The sequence below is a fragment of the Pseudorasbora parva genome, chromosome 25 (assembly GCF_024679245.1).
Source record: "Pseudorasbora parva isolate DD20220531a chromosome 25, ASM2467924v1, whole genome shotgun sequence".
Classification (NCBI taxonomy): Eukaryota; Metazoa; Chordata; class Actinopteri; order Cypriniformes; family Gobionidae; genus Pseudorasbora; species Pseudorasbora parva.
Genome location: NC_090196.1, coordinates 7,441,165 through 7,462,669, shown reverse-complemented (window position 1 = coordinate 7,462,669; position 21,505 = coordinate 7,441,165). Strand labels below are relative to the sequence as shown.

The 21,505-nt window shown below is 36.8% G+C and overlaps 1 protein-coding gene across 2 annotated transcripts in view; it reads right to left on the bottom strand.

The window, feature by feature from the left end:
• Positions 1 to 5,351: 5,351 nt before the first annotated feature.
• cpt1ab (carnitine palmitoyltransferase 1Ab (liver)) overlaps positions 5,352 to 21,505 on the bottom strand; it is a 34,552-nt gene continuing 18,398 nt past the window's right edge. The window contains exons 9-19 of one of the 2 annotated variants that reach the window (XM_067437253.1): positions 18,816 to 18,903; positions 17,114 to 17,309; positions 14,561 to 14,749; positions 13,745 to 13,850; positions 11,376 to 11,492; positions 11,125 to 11,289; positions 8,807 to 8,941; positions 8,578 to 8,730; positions 8,357 to 8,470; positions 7,336 to 7,428; positions 5,352 to 6,145 (exon numbers count right to left, since the gene is read on the bottom strand). In XM_067437253.1, the coding sequence (XP_067293354.1) occupies positions 6,059 to 6,145; positions 7,336 to 7,428; positions 8,357 to 8,470; positions 8,578 to 8,730; positions 8,807 to 8,941; positions 11,125 to 11,289; positions 11,376 to 11,492; positions 13,745 to 13,850; positions 14,561 to 14,749; positions 17,114 to 17,309; positions 18,816 to 18,903 (1,443 nt within the window). In that variant the 3' untranslated portion in view covers positions 5,352 to 6,058. Of the gene's footprint in view, positions 6,146 to 7,335; positions 7,429 to 8,356; positions 8,471 to 8,577; positions 8,731 to 8,806; positions 8,942 to 11,124; positions 11,290 to 11,375; positions 11,493 to 13,744; positions 13,851 to 14,560; positions 14,750 to 17,113; positions 17,310 to 18,187; positions 18,273 to 18,815; positions 18,904 to 21,505 lie in introns of both variants that reach the window. The other variant, XM_067437254.1, reaches the window with a different exon arrangement.

Below are 21,505 nucleotides of genomic sequence, written 5' to 3'. Positions count from 1 at the left end.
ATAAACGTATTAAATTAATTGTTCTACAAACAAATATAAATTTACAAAAAGTTATCACACGGTTTAAGGTTCCACTTACACTTTGAAACCAAATATTCCAGAACACCTGAATTAATACACCGATTTTCAATAGAATAAAAAAATAAATAATATTCTTATGACCAGATTATCATTTTATTTATTATTATGCACTACTGTTACCTTACCTTACAAAGCTTTAAAACTGTTATCCCTCTGGAAATGACTGAAATAACACCCACCACCATGTCAGTGGCCTAATAAACATTTTGCAACCTATACTGATATTACTCTCTGTCATCTGCTATTTCTTTGACCATGTGTTGCACTGCCTGGATGATACACATTGATGATCATTTATTATATCTGATCTATTTTGATGTACAACAAACACTAATTTATCAGTCATAAAGGCCTGGTTTCACAGACAGGGTTTAGATTAACTAAACTAGGCATTAGGCCTAGTTACATTAGGACATTTAGCTTAAACATTAAACATGCCTTAAAAACATTAAGGGTGCGTCTTGAGACTAAACAATGGAACTGACATATTTTAAGATATGCTTTCAATTAAAACAGCTAAAGACTTTTCTGTGAAACCCGAGTTGTTTCATAAACATGTAGGTTCTTAGTTGGGCTTCATTAGACTTTTTTGTGCACTTTTGACTTTAAATCTAAAAATTAAACATCTTTAAACTACTGAATCTATGTTAAAACAATTATGACATTCTGTCATCTTGACTTTTCTAATCACTCTTAAAGGGTTAGTTCATCCAAAAATGAAAATTATTTCACTCACCCTCATGTCGTTACGGCACCCTTAACACCTTCCTTCATCTTCGGAACACAAATGAAGATATTTTTGTTGAAAGCTGATGGCTGAGAAAGGCTTCAGAAAGGCCTCCATTGGCATTCAGTATATTCCCACTGACCCACTCACAAGACCCATAAAGGAACTAAAGGCGTCGTTACAAAGTCCATCTCACTACAGTGGCTGTACAAAAGCTTTTCTTTGACTAACAAGGAAGTTTTCAGCTCTGAAACTCAGAGGATATTCTTATATCACCATGACCTTTTACATATCAAAAGCTCAAGGGAAAGTTGAGTTCTCAATTCATCACCCCTTTAAAGTCAGAATTGCGTAATATAAAGACAGAATTGGAAGTTATAAAGTCAGAATTGCGAGACATGATTAATATGACGCAAATCTGATTTTATATATTGCAATTCTGACTTTATAACTCGCAAGTCTGACTTTTTCCTCACAATTTTGGCTTTATCGCCATTCTGACTGTATAACTCACAATTATGACTTTATATCTCACAATTCTGACTTTATATCTCACATTTCTGACTTTATATCTCACAATTCTGACTTTATATCTCACATTTCTGACTTTATATCTCACAATTATGACTTTATATCTCACATTTCTGACTTTATATCTCACATTTCTGACTTTATATCTTGCAATTCTGACTTTATTGGCCCTATTTTTACGATATGAAACGCAAGTGTCAAAGCGCGAAGCGCAAGTAACTTTGTGGGCGGGTCTCGGCGCTGTTTCTATTTTCCCGGTGGGATAAATGGCTCTTGCGCCCGGCGCAAATCTAAAATGGGTTGTTCTGAAGTAGCTTCATTATTCATAGGTGTGGTTTGGGCGTAACGTGAATAAACCAATCAGAGCAGCATCCAACATTCCCTTTAAAAGCAGGCGCGCAAGTTCCATTATGGATTGCTATTATTATGGCGTATTTACCAGCCGCACGCCAGGAGCGGTTCACAGCCGAGGAGACTGATGTTCTTGTAAGAGCAGTGAAAGACAGAGAAGTTGTGTTGTATGGGGATGGGAGAAACCCACCCAAAATAGCGTCGGTTAAACAGTTTTTTTCAGTTTTTCAGTCGATTTTTTTTCCTGGTTCTTGACGGACAAACCAATTTGTCAGATGTCCTTATATACATATATGTCTTGCCACTATTGGGCAAACAGGTCTGATCCTTAATTACTACAATTAGCCTGAATAATTTGTAAGCTAGATTTATGCCTATTTTTTCACATCTTCGTGGCACACCACAATGATTTCCGTCATCTCATGTGTTAATATTTTTTTAGTGTAACAATTTATGATTTGCAAAAATAACTGTTGCATCTGTGTAGATTACATGAGCAAAGTGTATGCACGTTATACATTATGGTCAAGCATGCGCCCTTAAAATAGCATAATGAACAACGCGCAACGCGCCACTGACTTTAGACTAGGTTTTTTCTGCTCAGTGGCGCAACTGTTTAATGGAACAGCAAAATAGCTCCAGGGATTGTTTGCGCCGGAACACGCCTCCTTTTTTGCGCTGAACCGCCCAGGGAGCGCAAGTTCATTCACTAGTTTAAGCGACGTGCTTCTGTGGAGGGAAAAGCGCGCTTTGCGCGGGTGCAAAATATGAATGACACATGCATCGGTGTACAAAGTCAATTGCGCTAATATCAATATATCAAATATCAATTCTGATATTTTCCAATATACTGCAATATATTTTTGTTTCGTTAGGAGTGAACCGCTCCTGGCGTGCGCCTGGTAAATACGCCATAATAATAGCGATCCATAATGGAACTTGCGCACCTGCTTTTAAAGGGAATGTTGGATGACGCTCTGATTGGTTTATTCACGTTACGCCCAAACCACACCTATGAATAATGGAGCTACTTCCGACCAACCCATTTTAGATTTGCGCCGGGCGCAAGAGCCATTTATCCCGCCGGGAAAATAGCAACAGCGCCGAGACTTGCGCTACGCGCTTTGACACTTGCGTTTCAGATCGTTAAAATAGGGCCCTATATATTGCAATTCTGACTTTATATCTCACAATTCTGACTTTATATCTCACAATTATTACTTTATATCTCGCAATTATGACTTTATATCTCACAATTATGACTTTATATCTCACAATTATTACTTTATATCTCGCAATTATGACTGTATATCTCACAATTATGACTTTATATCTCACAATTATTACTTTATATCTCGCAATTATGACTGTATATCTCACAATTATGACTTTATATCTCACAATTATTACTTTATATCTCACAATTATGACTTTATATCTCACAAATATGACTTTATATCTCACAATTATGACTTTATATATCGCAATTCTGACTTTATATCTCGCAATTATGACTGTATATCTCACAATTATGACTTTATATCTCACAATTATTACTTTATATCTCACAATTCTGACTTTATATCTCACAATTCTGACTTTATATATCGCAATTCTGACTTTATATCTCACAATTATGACTTTATATCTCACAATTATGACTTTATATCTCACAATTATTACTTTATATCTCACAATTATGACTTTATATCTCACAATTCTGACTTTATAGCTCACAATTATGACTTTATATATCGCAATTCTGACTTTATATCTCACAATTATGACTTTATATCTCACAATTATGACTTTATATCTCACAATTATGACTATATCTCACAATTATGACTTTATATATCGCAATTATGACTTTATATCTCACAATTCTGACTTTATATCTCACAATTATGACTTTATATCTCACAATTATGACTTTATATATCGCAATTCTGACTTTATATCTCACAATTCTGAAAAAAAAGGACAAAGAGAAAAAGTTGCAGTTATCTTTTAGTGTTTTATTCTGTGACAAAACAAGCTTCCATACATATGTAAGCAGATGCATATGCAAAATAATACGATTATCCCCAATAAACAGCATATTAATTAAAATGGCCTAATGTTACTAAATTACATTTTTGAGCCAAAAGGTGCAATAGGACTGTGAAAGCTTTGGGGGGTGTTGATGGATTTTCAAAAAGCATCAATCAGCATTAAAGTATGAAGAAAATATATTTCAAAATAACTCATTGTTTGATATGATATAGTAGGAAGATATATAACTTATATTTTTGTACATAATTTAAAACATTGAAATAAAGCACATATAAAATAACTTTTTCCCCTTTGTTTGTCACCCCAAAGGACAGTTTGGTGAAATTGTGCAGAGTGTGATTTTATATTTACAGTTGACAATCATAGTTAAATGTAAGGCGCAGCAATTTTACAGAGTAAAAACATAATATAGTATGACAGAGATTCAGGCCAAAAAGCCATCAACAGACTGATTAAATAAGAACATTACATGTTGAAGAGACGCCATCTATTGGAGAAACTTACAACATGCTTAATGAACGAATACATGAGGGATGGCCAATCAAATATTTCCCTTGTAAACCACTGTCTTTTCTGCCCGCAATTACCGGGGGGGCTTCTTGTACAATTTTATGTTTCTCAACTCTAATATTTCTAATAATAAACAGATTAGATGATTTTGTTTGTTTATTTGCTGTTTGTGATTCCATACGTTATACCACGTGACGTCATCATAGGCTACTGTATGTTAGGCTATTATTATGGAGGTGGGATGGACGTTGATTCATAGCAGCCAAAATTTATTTTTTATTTAAAAAATGAAAATAAATAACACAATTACAGTTTGATTTTATGCTATCAAATCACCAGTTTATACCACCATCTAGTGTTGGCATCAAATAGGGCTTAGTCGAGCAGAGTTAAATGATAAAATAAAGATATCCATATATGAATTTGTTTCACACTCTATAAAGCCGCACCACAATGTGGAAAACATTTTCAAGGGGGAGAGCTATATGTTAAAATATATTCAAATAAAATATTGGCTACTAGATACTCCAATTTACATAATCAAATAAAAAATAGACATTCAAATCTCAGCTTTTTCTAAAAGTCAACTTTTATTGTTGTGCTGAAATGTTTTGAATTACAGTAACAATGCCAAACAGTTTCATATATCACACCTTTGCTGCAAACATGAGGTCTATTGTGGAAAATGTGATATATATATATATATATATATATATATATATATATATATATATATATATATATATATATATATATATATATGTGTATATATATGTATATGTATATATATATATATATATATATATATGTATATATATACATATATATATATATATGTATATATATACATATATATATATATGTATATATATATATATATATATATATATATATATATATATATATGTATATATATATATATAATGATACGTTTAACAACACATCGAGTGACATTTTCCCCTTCATCTTTTTTTGCCATTATATATTTTTACAGTCAAGAATAAGTATTTTCAATAGATCCATAAGCACACTTTCAAAAAAAAAATGGATGAGGAACTGATAGATAAATAAATAGCACACACTTTTCTGTCTTTGAAAAAACAACATATACAGAAATGAAGCTTTTATCCCTTATATCTGTGAATGATCTGTTTCTTCTCATTTTGTCTTTGTTGACAAAAAGCTGTCATGTGAACATACTAAACCCTGACATTATCCGGAGTGTTGTTTGAGTGTCGTGAGTCCTATAAATAAGCTATCTTTGACCATGTGTAAATATAAAAACACAAGTGAAAGACAAATATGCATCGCTGCCCCGTATTTTGGAAATATTTGGCCTGTCTTCGCTTCAAAAAACAATTCACATCACAACAAAGTGAATAAATTAGTTGCAAACCTGAGAAATTCATCTAAAAAAAGAGCTAGTTCAATGTTTGAACACAAAATCAGAAAAAGTGACCGTCTGAATGCACAGCAGCACAGAAAGGCAACGGCTCTCTGCTGGATCTTCAAGCACATTCACATCCATTCCAGAGATTAAGGCAACTGTGAACAAACACAATCTGTGATATAATTCCCCAACCGTAAAGTATTTCTTCTCTTTTACACTCATAAACCATTTAATCCCCGATAACATACTCCATCCCATTTAAACTACCATTCTTTGAATTATAATTTAAATTAAAACCAACAATTACTCTGTACATGCCTTAGGAGAATCAGCCCTCAGTTTCAAATATTTTACAATTATTTCCCTTTTCTTTTCTTTTTTTTTGAGATGGGAAAACAAGAAGAGATTGATCACTAGTTTTTAGCTTTGATGTCAATCTGAAAAAGCTCCAGGATATCAAGCATCGCCTGTTTAATGTTACTTCCAAAGCGGTGAGAATCCTAAAAATAATGAGGAAAAGAGAAAGATTATTATATTATCGAGATTAATTGCATTTAACATGAAGGTTTGTTTATATATATTTTACGGATTAAGCATAACATTATGACCCCCTTCCTAATATTGTGTTGGTCCTCCCTGACCTGCATGGACTCCACTAGACCCTTGAAAGTATGCTGTGGTATCTGGCACCAAGATGTTAGCAGCACATCCCACAGATGCTCGATTGGATTCAGATCTGGGGAATTTGTAGGCCAAGTCAACACCTCAGACTCGTTGTTGTGTTCCTCAAACCATTCCTGAAGCATTTTTTGCTTTGTGGCAGGAGCATTATCTGCTGAAAGAGCCACAGCCACCAGGGAATACCGTTTCCATGAAAGGCTGAACATTGTCTCAACAATGCTTAGGTAGACGGTGTGTGTCAAAGTAACATCCACATGGATGGCAGGACTCAAGGTTTCGCTGCAGAACATTGCCCAAAGCATCACACTGCCTCTGCTGGCTTGCCTTCTTCCGATAGGGCTTCCTGGTGCCATGTGTTCCCCAGGTAAGCAACGCACACACACCTGGCCATCCACGTGATGTAAAAGTGCCCAAAAAAGTGTAAAAAGTGCTGTTGGTGCTTTTGCCGTTGCATAGGGGTCAGCATGGGCACCCTGACTGGTCTGTAGGTATGCAGCCCCATACGCAACAAACTGTGATGCTCTGTGTATTCTGACACCTTTCTATCAGAACCAGCATTAACTTCTAGAGCAGTTTGAGCTCCAGTAGCTTGTCTGTTTGATCGGACAACACGGGCCAGCCTTCACTCTCCACGTGCATCAATGAGCCTTGGCCACCCATGATCCTGTCGCCGGTTCTCCACTGTTCCTTCCTTCGATCACATTGAATAGATACTGACCACTGCAGACCGGGAACAGCCCACAAGAGCAGCAGTTTTGGAGATGCTCTGAGCCAGAATTTGTCTCTTGTCAAACTCGCTCAAATCCTTACGCTCTTTTTCCCTACTTCTAACACATCAACTTTGAGGATAAAATGTTCACTTGCTGCCTAATATATCCCACCCACTAACATGTGCCGTGATGAAGAGATAACCAGTGTTATTTACTTTACCTGATCATAATGTTATGCCTAACCACGTACATGATAATTATTGTGATATTATATTTGATATAGAATAAAGTGAACTCACAGTCTCTGGGCTGGAGTGTTTGCTGGATATGTGGAAGTTGATGAGGTCTTCTCCAAGAATAATATATGATACACCATAACCATCATCAGCAACCTAAACAAAACACATATTGGTCACTGGTAAAGGAAAATAAATTAAATGATGTAATACTAAACACTTTTTCATAAACCCTGAAAACATGTTAAAATCTGTTTAAAAAAAAAGGCAAAAACCTAAAATGATGCCTGGTAAATATTACCGTTCAGAAGGTACTTTTTTTTTTTTTTAAAGAAATAAATACTTACAAAAGTAACAGTAAATACATTTACAAAAGGTTAGCAAAAAAATCGAATTTTCACAAAAAACGAATACAACAGATTAATTGCCGATTGATTTTCCAAGATTGATTGATAGACTTGAGCATCAAATCATCATATTCTAATGCTTTCTGAAGGATCATGTGACACTGAAGTCTGGAGTAATGATGCTGAAAATTCAGCTTTGATCCCAGGAATAAACTACATATATTAGAATAGAAAATAGATATTTTCAGTTGTAATAATATTAATCAGCATTAATGTTTTTACTGTACTTTTGATCAAATAAATGCAGCCTTGGTGAGCAATCATACCAAAATCATACCAACCCCAAGTTTACAGTAATGTATACTGACTGTTCATCATTTCTAGGTAGGACAGGGTTAGAAACAAGATGCTGAACTTACGCATGATTTTGCTAAATAAGACATGTTCCTGGGTCATTTGGCTGATCCTGGAACAATATTTCTGACTGAAAATGTAGTCCTGACCCTATCCCTATCCCTAAACCTACCCATAACTTCTCCCTAAAATCATAGGGAAATGATAGGTGGATAACACTGATGTAGAAGCACCTAACCCTGGCTGTAAGCCTAAACTTGACATACACTGTAAACGTGTCCCTCAAATCTGATTGTTGATCCTGGAACAACATCACAATCAACCAAAGATGATGATCCAGAAACATATTGCACTTGGTGAAATCAGGTTCTGCTTGAACTTACAGGTCCAAATCCACCTCCGCTGGTGACATATTCTGGATGCCTCTTCAAATCAAACAGATCGACCTGTTGGAGAGGAGTCTGACTGGTGGACAATCTCCAGGGCTCGGACAACACCTGGAACAAACCCAACCCGTCACATATGGTACAGCTTCCAAATGCCATCATACATCAAAACTGAAATGTTTTTGATGATAAAATCTATGAAATAGCAGGTCTCAAACCTCTTTGAGGAAAGCTGAATCTTCACCGAGGTACTTGGACACTAAGTAGAGGCAGAAAAGATGACGGTCGATGCCTCCTCCTGTCATGGCCAGTCTGTATAAATCCTGGTGCTTTTCTGCTGCCTCTTTCAGCAGCTTCAACTTCTCTTCTCTCTGAGAAATAAATAAATAAATTAGCAGAGATAAACACACTCACGCTCATCTAGCTAGCCATTTAAATCAATCCCACCGTTGCTTTTTCATTCATCATGGCACGGACAAAATTGCAGGTCTGAGTGGTGCAGGAGCGCACGGTCTCAGTGCGGCCCTCTCTGAACAGACGCGTCATGGATGCTTCGTATGTCAGGCAGAACTTGCCTTTATCCTGCAGGAGGAAACATTAAACGAATTATACAGAAATCTGATGAGGAATCCACAAAGATCTGAAGAAACTCAGGGTGTGTTCACACTTGTAGTTTGGTTCTCTTGGCTCTTTCGGTCTGGACCAAAAGCAAAAAACTATACATTTAGTCCATTTTAACACCGTACCTAAAGATACAAAACAAAAATAACTTTTATGGTATAATTTACAAGGGAATATCCAAAAACGCTGTTTGCTGGGCTAAACTTTATTAAAGTGTATGTGCGTAGCCTACAAATGATGGTATTTTTACCAGCTGAGAACTTGTGAAGAGTATGGCAAGCCATTTTGTCTTTTATTCATTCTCAGGGTGATAATTCTTGATATCAGCAATTCAATTTTCACTTGTTAAAATGCTAATTCTTGATTTTAACAATCACGTCATCACTCACAGAGATACAAATTCTTGATATCATTTCTTGATATTTTAAATAGTAAAACCTATAAATCTTTAAATACATTTTTTACTAGTTAAATATCACCATGAGCTGCCATTACAATTTTATTGTGAATATCAAAAATAGATTTTGTACTAGTTGAAATTTAAATTTCACAAATAAAAAATTCTGGTCCCATTTTTGTATTAGGTGGCCTTAACTATGTAAATACATAAAAAAAAAGTAAAATGTACATATTGTGTTCATATTGTATTGCGAAACACTGATATTGAGGTGAGTTAGGGACAGGTGTGGTGGTGTGGGTCAGTTTAAGGGTAGAGTTAGGGACAGGTGTGGTGGTGTGGGTCAGTTTAAGGGTAAAGTTAGGGACAGGTGTGGTGGTGTTGGTAAGTTTAAGGGTAGGGTTGTGCAAAAATATGCAATGTAAAAACATGTATGTACACAACAAATGCATTGTATAAAATTATGAATTAAAATGTTAGTACATAGTAGTTAAGGCCACCTAATATAAAGTGGGTCAAAAATTCTAACTAGAAAAAGTATAATTTTTCATATCAATAATTTGAATGTCACTGTGACCGTGTTTATTGTTGATATCATGAATGTGATTGTTACTAGCAAGAAAGCCATTTTAGATATTATTTTAGAAAAACATGATCAGAGATCAGAATATATTTTTGATATCAGGAATTTATAATTGTACTAGTAACAATGTAAACATTGATATAAAAAAAATCACGATTTTTACTAGTAAGAATTGTGTTTGTGCCTATGGTGACATTTCACTGATGAAAATACAATTACAGATATCAAGAATTATAGTTTTTACTAGTTGAAATTTAATTCTTGATATATAAAAAAGCTTTTTAACTAGTGAAAATTTAATTGTTGATATCAAGAATTCATATTCTGTGAATGATTGAAAGCCAAAATGGCTTGCCATATAATTGTTTTATTTCTGATATCAATAATTCCATTATCACTTGTGGTATTGTTAATTTCTCATATCATGACTGTGATTGTTACTAGTAATAAAAAAAGACATTTTATTTTATCTGAAATAACAAATGTAATATGTTGAAATACATTTACAGATATTAAGAATTGAGATTTCAACTAGTGAAAATGTAGTACTTGATATCAGAAATGTATATTTTTACTAGTAACAACGCAACTATTGCTATCAAAAAGGATATTTCTACAAATAAGAAATACAAAGCTGATATGTGTACCTGGAATTTCAACTAGTAAGAAATCAGTTCTTGATATCAACAATTGAATTTGAAGGACAGCCTATGGGGAGATTTAACTAGTAAAATAAATAAATATCAGGAATTCGTATTTCTGTGAGTGATGATGTCATTGTTGATTTCAATAATTAAATTTTTTTCTAGCGGATATGTAATTCCAGATATCAAGAATTAGCATTTAACAAGTGAGAACTGAATGATTGATATCAAAAATTCATAACCTGGGAATGATTCAAAGTCAAAACGGCTTGCCATCCTGCACATCACGTCCACTTTTTGGTTGTTTTAACTCTGTGTTGCATTCATATTTCATTCGGAACGCACCGGAGTTTGTTTGGAAGTGGACTGAGACCGCTGAAAAGATGGGCACCAGGCTTCGGATGGCAGCGTTCACACTTATTCAAATGAACCGCACCAATAAAGCAATCGCACCAGAGTTTGTTTTAATCGGACTAAACCTGCCAAGTGTGAACACACACCCTTAGAAAATCTCTCGTACTCTGAAGTGTGCCAGCTGGAGGGCGAGCTGAATAAAGCCATCAGGGCTCGTCTTGCATTTCTTGATCAGGCCTTTGCCAAACTCTTTGAAGGGGAATATGTGCATGTCTACGTCGTCCGCCAGAGTTTGGGCCACTTTCAGAGAGCTGTTGATCACGGTCTGGCACTGTGAAGGAAAGAGGCATTCCCATATTAAACTGTGAATCAAATAAAAGTACAGCATGTCTAAAGTGCTCAAACACTTTAACTGACCTCCTCTGGGATGTCCCACTGCAGCCTCTGGGGTCCCGGGAGGTTGGGATGGGGGTTTCCTTTGCAGTGTCCATCCTCAGTATAGCCCAGTCGCACTGGATCCGATGACAAGACATGCTACCACACACACACACACATTGGGTTTTCATGTTTTATGGGGACATTCCATAGATGTAGTGTTTTTTATACTGTACAGATGGTATGTTCTATCCCCCAGCCCTAAACCTGCTCATCACACAAAACTTTCTGCATTTTAACATAAAAAAAAAAACATAATGTATGATTAATAAGCTTGTTTGATTTATACGTTTTCTTAATGGGAATCAAAAATGTCCCCACAAGGACAGTGTGTCCCCATAACAGTTTACCTGAACCAATCATTTTTATTCATGTTTCTAGAGCTTTTAACAATATTACTGTTTTTACTGTGTTTTTGATCAAATAAATGCAGCCTTGGTGAGCAGAAGAGACTCATCAACCCCAAACTAGTGTAGGTGTTATAAAATGTTTTCTACCTAAACTAATAAAATGTCCTAAATTATGTTTTTACACACAAAGCTATCTAATGACACACGAGTCATATGGACCACTTTTAAGGTGCCCTATGGAGCTTTGGCTGTCTGAATTGTCATTCACTTTTACTGTATGGACAAGAGCAACCAGGACATTCTGCTAAGTCTCTCCTTTTGTGTTCCGCACAGGACAGAACAGGGTCGTAGAGGGTTTGGAATGACAAAACATGAGAAAATGATGACAATGTTCTCTTTTGGCGAACTGACAATTTAAGGTCACAATGAAGGTCACCAGGGTCTAAATGAAGTTTTGGATGAAAACGTCACCCTCAGAAAGTCCCTGCTCACGAGGAAGTACTTTTTCAAAGTCCGGGAACTTTCGGGGGTGGGACTTGGGCGCTGAATATGCTGATTGGTTAAGTTCATGCAGCATTTTGATTGGTTGTCATTTTATTTCAACCACAATTTTTAAAGCAATAGATGCTATTTACACTAAGTGCAAATAGCTGTAGATGCTATTTACTAAGTGAAAATAGTGTGAATTCTACTCACACCATGTAAAAGTAGCAGTTCTTTGCAATATGTGTAATTAGATGATATTTATACTTTATTTTGACAGATATATACTATTTAAATCTTAGTATTTTTGTACATTAAAGGGATAGTTCACACAAAAATGAAAATTTGATGTTTATTTGCTTACCCACAGGGCATCCAAGCTAGATAGATATTGTGTACATTTGACCTCACCCAGCGGAAGTGATGGTGTGCTCGCGGCTGTTGGACATAGCGTTGTATTCGAGGTAAACAATTCTATAAATACTGTTCGGTTTCTCACACATACCGATCTTTTAATGTCTTAAGACATTAATGTGTCGTCACGAGCCGCAGGGTTTCATTTGAAGTGTTTTGTGCATGTTTTTTATGCTCTCATAGAAATACACCCCATTGACATGCATTATATGACTGGCATACAGCAGCGGTTGGAGTTAAAAATCTTCATTTGTGTTCTACTGAAGAAACAAACACACCTACATGTTGGATCCACTGAGGGTAAGCAGATAAACATCAAATTTTCTTTTTTTGAGTGAACTATCCCTTTAAAGTTAGGCACTTTATTTAGGCACATTATTTCCACTTTTAGAAAATGTTCTTAATTTTTATTAAAAGTAAATGCCTTTCCAAATGATTTGTGATGAGAAAAGGGAGAAGAGCGAGCTTGGCAAAAGGCGGATTCAAACCCGGGTCGATCATGTCAAAACCTTGTTCCACAAGGCTTACGCTCTACTGACTACGTCACAGCAGGCATTGGATCATATGCATCTTATTTAATCTTGTTTGTCTCAACCAGGCATTGTTAGGCGGAGTTAGTGTGAATAGCACTTGGCAACAAGGCAGGCTATATGCACTTGGTGTAAATAGACACTCCAATTTTTAAACGTTCAGTAAGAGTCGTTTGCTATTCAAATCAACAATGGAGTTTAAAAAATACGACAGATGAACCGACGACGAGGTTCAGGCTTTATTAAGCTTATATGCAGAGAACGAAATCCAGCGGGAACGTACCGTCCTGTATCATCTGACCAATTTGCCTAATCTTCACATTAATTTAGACCGCGATGGAAACACAGACAGCAACAGGTGTGGAGGATAAAAAGTTCCTGGGACAAATTGTTCTGGGTAATTTTGGTGGAAATACGGCTTCAGATGTTGTGCAGATCTTTTTCCTAAAACAGTGTACACTGTTCCCATTATATAAAAATGTGATTGTCTCAAATTGTCCTTTTAGGATAAACAGATTTTTCTTGCCAAAACAGTTCTTATATATCAATATCTCAATAAAGTTGGTTTCTTCACCTCCCACAGATGTCCAATGACGGGTGCATCGGCCCAGGAGTGTTCTGCATTCAGTCCCATAGTGCCGTTCTTGAACACAATAAGGTTGAAAGACTTATCGAACCACCTGCAGAAACATACACGCGCACGCACGCACGCACACACACGCACGCACGCACGCACGCACACACACACACACACACGCACACACACGCACACAATGAAGTGAAATCATAATCAAAACACAAAAGTAATCAAGCATTTATTTGATCAAAAATCCAATACAAACAGTTATTTTGTGAAATATTATTACAATTTAAAATACATGTTTTCTATGTGAATACATGGTAAAGTATAATTTATTCCTGTGATCAAAGCTGAATTTATCATCATTACTCGATCTGCGGTGTCACAGGATCCTTCAAAAATTATAATTTGATTTATTATTATTAATATTAAAAACATTTGTGCTGCTTAAAGGGATAGTTCACTCAAAAATGCTGAAAACAAAAGAAGATATTTTGAATGTTAGCTTCCATAGTCTGGAGAAAAAAAATACTATGGAAGTCAAAAGCGTCCATCAACCGATTGGTTACCGACTTTTTAAAATATCTTCTTTTATGTTCAGCAGAAAAAAGAAATTCAGAATTTGTTTTGGGGGGGTGAACTATCCCTTTAATATTTTTGTGGAAATCATGATGCTTTTTTCAGTTTAGAAGGCACCAACTTTTTAAATATCTTCGGGTCTAGTACATAAACGACCCTATTTAAATGCACATTCATCTTTCCAGTGGTGAAATATCCCTTTAATTATAATCAAGCCCGGCTCTTAGTCACCTGTCATAGCACTTTCCATGGAGCAGAGATTTGCCATAATTGTCCAGTGACTGGACCGGATTGTCTGGCTTGTATCGCTGTTCGCTGTCGTCCAGAGTAACAAAGAACGCGGCCTTCTCCACAGCATCCAGAGACTGCTTGTTCTTCCCTCGATTGAAGAACTGTGCACGGGCTTTGGCCCAGGGAATTCTGGGTAATGGGAAAAAAAGCGTAAATATAATCACTTGGCTCACTGCATGTCCTTTAATTTGCTTTATTCACATTTCATTGAACAGAAAGAGAGGAAATACAGTTTCCTGAATGAATGAGTTGAGTTCGAGTTCAAAGTTCAAATGAGTTCAGAGTTCAAAATGAGTTCAAAGCTGAGATTTGCAGAATGTTCCCTGTTTAACTCCAGGGCAATGCAACCGCAAACCTCAATTAAAGAGGCCATGTTGTGCCCTTTTACAAAGCCCTGATTTGGTTTTGGGGGTCTACTAGAATATGTTTGAATGTTCAGAACTGTTCGTTCCCAGAAGAAAACTTAAGACTACAATGTAGGGAGTTCCAGGGAGTTCAGAAACTCTCTTGATATAGTGTTACTGATATAGAGAATAACTCCCTTTGGAGTGACTTTGCAACTTTGCAGAGCTTTTCATGTTCAAAACAGCAACCCCACACACTAAAGAAAGACCATGACCATTATATTTAAATTATTTCTTGTTTTATCATATAACTGTCACGCTGGGTGTGGCCGTTATAAAGCGCACGAGTCACGACTCAAACATACAAATAATAATAACCACAATAACTAACCGCACTTATCAACATCAACACAAGACAAAGAACAGACTCAGGGCATTTAAACATAGCAAACAGAGGACTAATGAGGCTAATTCACAAGACACAGCTAGGACACACTGAGGGTAACCAATGGAACACAGGAGTGGCGGGAAAATGAACACTTACATTGATTAGTACATTGCGTTGTGTTTACTCGTGTCATAAAGGTAATAATCCACAAGGTGGGAGTGGTGTATTGTATTATAGCAAAAGATCTGTGATGTGATATTCTGCTGTGTTGAGTGATGAGCGCTAGTGTGTTGAAAAGTTATTTTAAAATTATAACATATGTAAAGTTGCACCAGAAATAAGGCCAAATGCTTAGCTTGAAACGTGTTCGTTTGGGAATAAAAACTAACACAATTTAATCCACAGCATGCACATCTCAAGATTATTTATTACTTTAATATATAGCCTAGAATAAGACAACAACCTTCTTGATCTTCTCAGCATATTATATGTCACGTTTACACATGTCCCAGGTACATTTTTATTTTCATACGTTTGATTTCCTTCTGTATAAAGGAGCTTAAAATGACCAGACGCAGGACTTTTATTATACAATTCTTAAACAATATAGCAGATGACAACGGTTTCCACGGTAGGATTTGTTAATAAAATGTTTAAGGTGTGGCTTAGCTAAGGCATATTTGCATGCATGTTTAAGATATCTATAAATGAGTTTTGACTAGTCAGAATGTTAATTCCAGATATCTACATTTATATTCTTCCTAGTCACAAAGCTAATTGCAGATATCTCCAAAGAAAGATCTGTCTAGTCAAAAATCAGACAGAGATATCTATAATTAAATTGCAGATATCTTTAAATGAGTTGACTAGGAAGAATTCCAATTCAAGATATCTCGTTTAAGTTTTGCCTAGACAAAAATCCAATTCAAGATATCTTCAATTATAATTTGACTAGTAATAAATTATTTGCAGATATCTACAAATGTATTTTAGATATCTTTAAAATTGATGAATTAAAGATATCTTAAATGTGATTATGACTAGTCAAAAACCAGTTAGAGATATCTCTAATTTAATTATGACTAGTGCAATTGTAATTTGAGATATCTCTAATTAGAATTATGCCTAGTATTAAATCAATTTAGTATTATAGTATTATAGTCCTATAGTATTAATTCAATCTATCTTTGATTACAATTCCACTAGTCAAAACTCATTTGAAGATATCTGGAAATATTTTCCAATGGAAGTCAATGGAAGAATATGACTAGTAAAAATAGCATTATAGATATCTTGAATGTATATTATGACTAGTCAAATTAACATTGGAGATATCTTCAATCCATATTATGACTAGTCACAATCACATTGTAGATATCTTAATTGCAATAACGACTAGTCAAAATTGCACAGGAGATATCTGGAACTGGAATTATGACTAGTCAAAACTGATTTATGACTAGTACGCGAAGGTGTATTTAATGCTAAAACGGCTTGCCATAGAGTTTAGGCTGCGTGGCGTCAACCTCCCGGGCTCTATAGAGGCGTGTTTTGTCACTAGATGACGTCAGGATGAAGCACACGATTGTTTTCTGGGCCTGGTGTCTGTAAAAGCTTTTCTTTTACTAACAAGGAAGTTTTTAGCTCTGAAACGTGAAGGATATTCTTATATTACCATGACCTTTTATATATCAAAAGCTCAAGGGTAAGTTGATTTCTCAATTTATCCACCCTTTAAATAATATTTTAATAAGCCGTCACCTGTCGCCCGCTGTCAAAGCGGCCAGCTGCTCCTCTCCTGGCTGAGGTTCGGACTTGTCCGCCAAGATCCTCTCAATCTGCTGCTCAATTTCTCGAGGTAACAGCAGCCGTCCGTCGTAGAACATCCACACCTTGTAAAAGCGGCCCTTGTGGAATACGGCGATGTGTTTGCTCTCATTCACATGCTGAAGGACGTCTGATGAAAAATATGGACATGAAGGATGAAGGTTTATAAATGTGCATGAAATCAAAGGAACATTATTCAGTGGCTCTTTAAACAATAATTTGTACAATTGAAATTGTGCCATATTTAGACTTTATTTATTATGGGTTAAATGATTAATGGTGGTCAGTAGACAAGCAGGTGAAAAAAAGGCAAAGTACAGGAGAAGAAAGTCCAAACGCTTGTTTTTCTACACTGAACACATACTGTATATGAAGCTACTTATTACATGACTACTAATCAAAAATATGAAATATTGATTTGAGTAAAAAGGATTTATGTAGAAAACTGGCTGCATGTGACAACAGTTTAGCGGCCATTATATACAGAAATATTTGGATTTTAATTATTTTTTTTAATAAAACTTTCCATTGAGTTGTGTAATAAAATGTATATTTTATTATATTTTATATATATATATATATATATATATATATATATATATATATATATATATATATATATATATATATATATATGCATTATATATTATTATATAAGTTATTGTATTATTATGAGTTTATGTTATAAATTAGTTGCAATAAAAATAAGAGACGGGTGTACAAACATGCCATTTCCTGTTCCTTATTCATCATGTTTAAGATAACAGGTTAATCATTAAATCACACAATTAGGTTATTGAGTTATGAAACAAGTTAAGCTGACAAAACCAATTCCTCGCCGTCTGCTTCCTCTAGAAACATTAGTTGTGTAGAGTGCAGTATTAAAGCAAACCCAAACGGTCTAGCACATGCATTTTAGGCCCACAGCAGTCACTCGCTCACTACCACCTACAAAGTGGATTAGTTTCCAAATGAAGGCTCTTGAAGCAGGCGAGAGGGAAGCTCTACCTGCTTCAACACCTGGGACTCGACTGGTGTTGAACATACGCTCGTACTGAGCGGAGCACATGGGGATAGTGTTTAGAGCCATGAGCTGTGAAGCAGAAGGGAAGGTCAAACACTAACAGGAGAAACGAGGAAGAAACCCAAAATACCACTATGGAAACCTGGAGAGGAAAACAAAGTCATGGAAAACTAGAAACAAAACGAAAGAGAAGTGGGAGGAGTGAAGTGAAGGACCATCAGGAGACATGAATTCAACATGGCGCCTAGCCTCTGGACAACAGCACAGTACTGACACAGTCACATTAATAATAAGCAGATTGATATCGTCTAAGAACTATTTCAAAACTACATTGGTCAGGCAGATAAAATGTATGACATCTGCTATTTTTCAGATTATTTGTTAGTGGTCGACTAATATGGGTTTTCCAATGGTCCAGGCTAATTTGTGACTGATTGACAACATTACCAAAAAGAAAAAGAAAACGAAAAAAAAAAAAAAAAACACTACAATACCAATTAAATGTATTTATTTTTGTTAATATTTTGCCGCTGTCCTGAGGCTGAGGCAGCTGGAGCGGAGGAAGGAGCGTGGGTTAGGTGTGGGACATGGCGGACGAGCCCCTCCTCTTACCTGTCTCAAGCTCGGGAATGCGGGACGTGTTAAACATCCGCTCCCACTGCGCCGAGCACAGGGGCACTCGGTTCTCCAGCAAGTATAACTGTGCATGTAGTGTGTGAGAGCACATAGCAAACGCAGCGACATCCGGGTGTGAGGAACAAAACAGAAGATCATTTATGAGGGGGGCTCTTTCACAGTCATGCAGATAGAGCAGAGGAGGTTAGAGAGAGAGAGAGAGAGAGAGAGAGAGAGAGAGAGAGAGAGAGAGAGAGAGAGAGAGAGAGAGAGAGAGAGAGAGAGAGAGAGAGAGAGAGAGAGAGAGAGAGAGAGAGAGAGAGAGAGAGAGAGAGAGAGAGAGAGAGAGAGAGAGAGAGAGAGAGAGAGAGAGAGAGAGAGAGAGAGAGAGAGAGAGAGAGACATGGTATGACAGGACAAACAGCCTTTTCAACATGGGTCTACTGATTCGATCATTATACAGTACAAATGAAAGCAAAACAAAATGAATAAACACCAACATGCACTAAAACAAATTTGATATGAAGTAAGAGGGACAAAAACCTTCTTATAAAACAACTTGGGCTGGAAAAATTATTCACACATACCACCCCAGAATTATGGAGCTTCTCTTACATTTCATACAGAACAATTTAAAAAATATACAAATTTACAAATATATATTATTATATTATTTATAGTATTATTATCTATTACAAATATTTATTTTATCTTAAGTCCTTGAAGGGTGCGCGCTCTCATTCTATTCCAACCTCATCAATGAAAATACCGGAAACTCTAAGCAGCTTTTTTCCACAGTTAACTATCTCCTGAAGCCGAAGTCATCTTCATCCATTGAAACCACAGTGGAGCGATGCAACAGCTTTATTTACTTTTTTAGATCTAAAGTCAAAAACATTCGCTTCCTCCCTGTCTCCACCGTCCTCCAACCACTCGCCCAGGAGATTGCCATCCCTTCCTCACTTTACTGAGGTTCAGCAGAGCCACATTAAAGATGATAAATCGACTTACAATAGGTTGAATGACACGTCTGCCATAGCCTGATGGGGTCTGTATTGTTTTTAATCGTACTTTTACACTTCGGGTTTCGGGTAGTAACCCGAGAACAAAAAGAACTACAAAATTCGACTGCTTTACGGCATATATGTCACTTCCACCAACACCCACACTTCCTTACATTCAGACGTGCGAGCCCAACTTTGTTCGTCGGATAATATATTTATGTCCGAAGCAGCACAGACAAATAAGAAAGAAAAGGTTTTGTTGGAGGAAAGCAATAAGAGGAAACGAAAAAGTAATGGGATTAAAGGCAGGACGAGGATCAACATGTGACCAGCGTTTGCTCGTCGGCGTGAGCTGAAGGAGGCGTGCCCGACCGATGCTGTCCTGCTTGTTACGGTGAGCTACCACTCAAACATTGAACTGAAGGATCATATAGATTCTGTAAAACGCTAACCAATAGACTACTATAATGACGATGGCTTGTAAACGTGAGCATCGTGATTATTTGGCGTTTGAAAAAAATAAAACCCATGAAATTATATTCATATGACATGCTGAAACATATGCCACTGACTGTAACGTTACCTGGGATGAAGACATTTCACACGCGACGCCAGAAGAACTCTGAACTCCTCCTGCAGTGTTCAGGGGAACTGTTAGTGCTGCACCGACCCGCGGCGCCACTTTTAGGAAGTTATTTGGCCCGCCCCGCACCACTGTATATATTTTTACAACCCGCCGCGCACCCGCGACCATTAAATAGACATACGGGGTCCGCGGGTTATGAAACGACCCGCGCATCACTAGTTCAGGGCTATCAGGGCTGTCATGTCAACAAATGCACGCGCGATGGCATCCCCTGTTGCAGGATGACAGATCTTACGACAGTAGTTGAGGACATTATTTTTTCCAAACTGTAGGGGGACCCCGAGAGCAAAAGTAGCCAAGTGCGGCTTTAAAGAAACCATCAAAAAAAGAAGTCGTCCACCTGTACCTTGGATCAGTTAATCTCTCTCTTAAAACTGGTCATGTCCCTCTTTTCCTTAAAACTGCTGTCATCCGTCCTATACTTAAGAAACCAACCCTAGACCCGGAGGTCCTTGCTAATTATAGGCCGATCTCCAACCTCACCTTCCTGTCAAAGGTTCTAGAGAAGGAAGCTGCCGCTCAGCTCTACAACCATCTAAAGAATAACAACCTATTTGAGATATTTCAATCAGGCTTTCGCTCGGCCCACAGCACCGAAACTGCTCTGCTTAGGGTGACAAATGACCTTCTAATGACAGCTGATTCAGGATCACCATCACTGCTCATTCTCTTCGACCTATCAGCGGCATTTGACACCGTGGACCATACCATCCTCCTGGACCGCCTCCATAATGCAGTTGGACTATCTGGAGCAGCACTGCAGTGGTTTCAGTCCTACCTTTCTGACAGGACTGAGTGTGTTATATTGGGAGAATGTGAGTCCAGGCTGCTCCCTGTTACATGTGGTGTTCCTCAGGGGTCAGTTCTCGGCACAATCTTATTCATCCTCTACATGCTTCCCCTCGGTCCTGTCATCAGCAGACATGGACTATCTTTTCATTGTTATGCTGATGACACGCAACTTTATATCAAACCTGCCCCGAGCCCCTCCACGGCTCTGTCACGACTCACCACATGTCTTGAGAAGATTAAGGCAT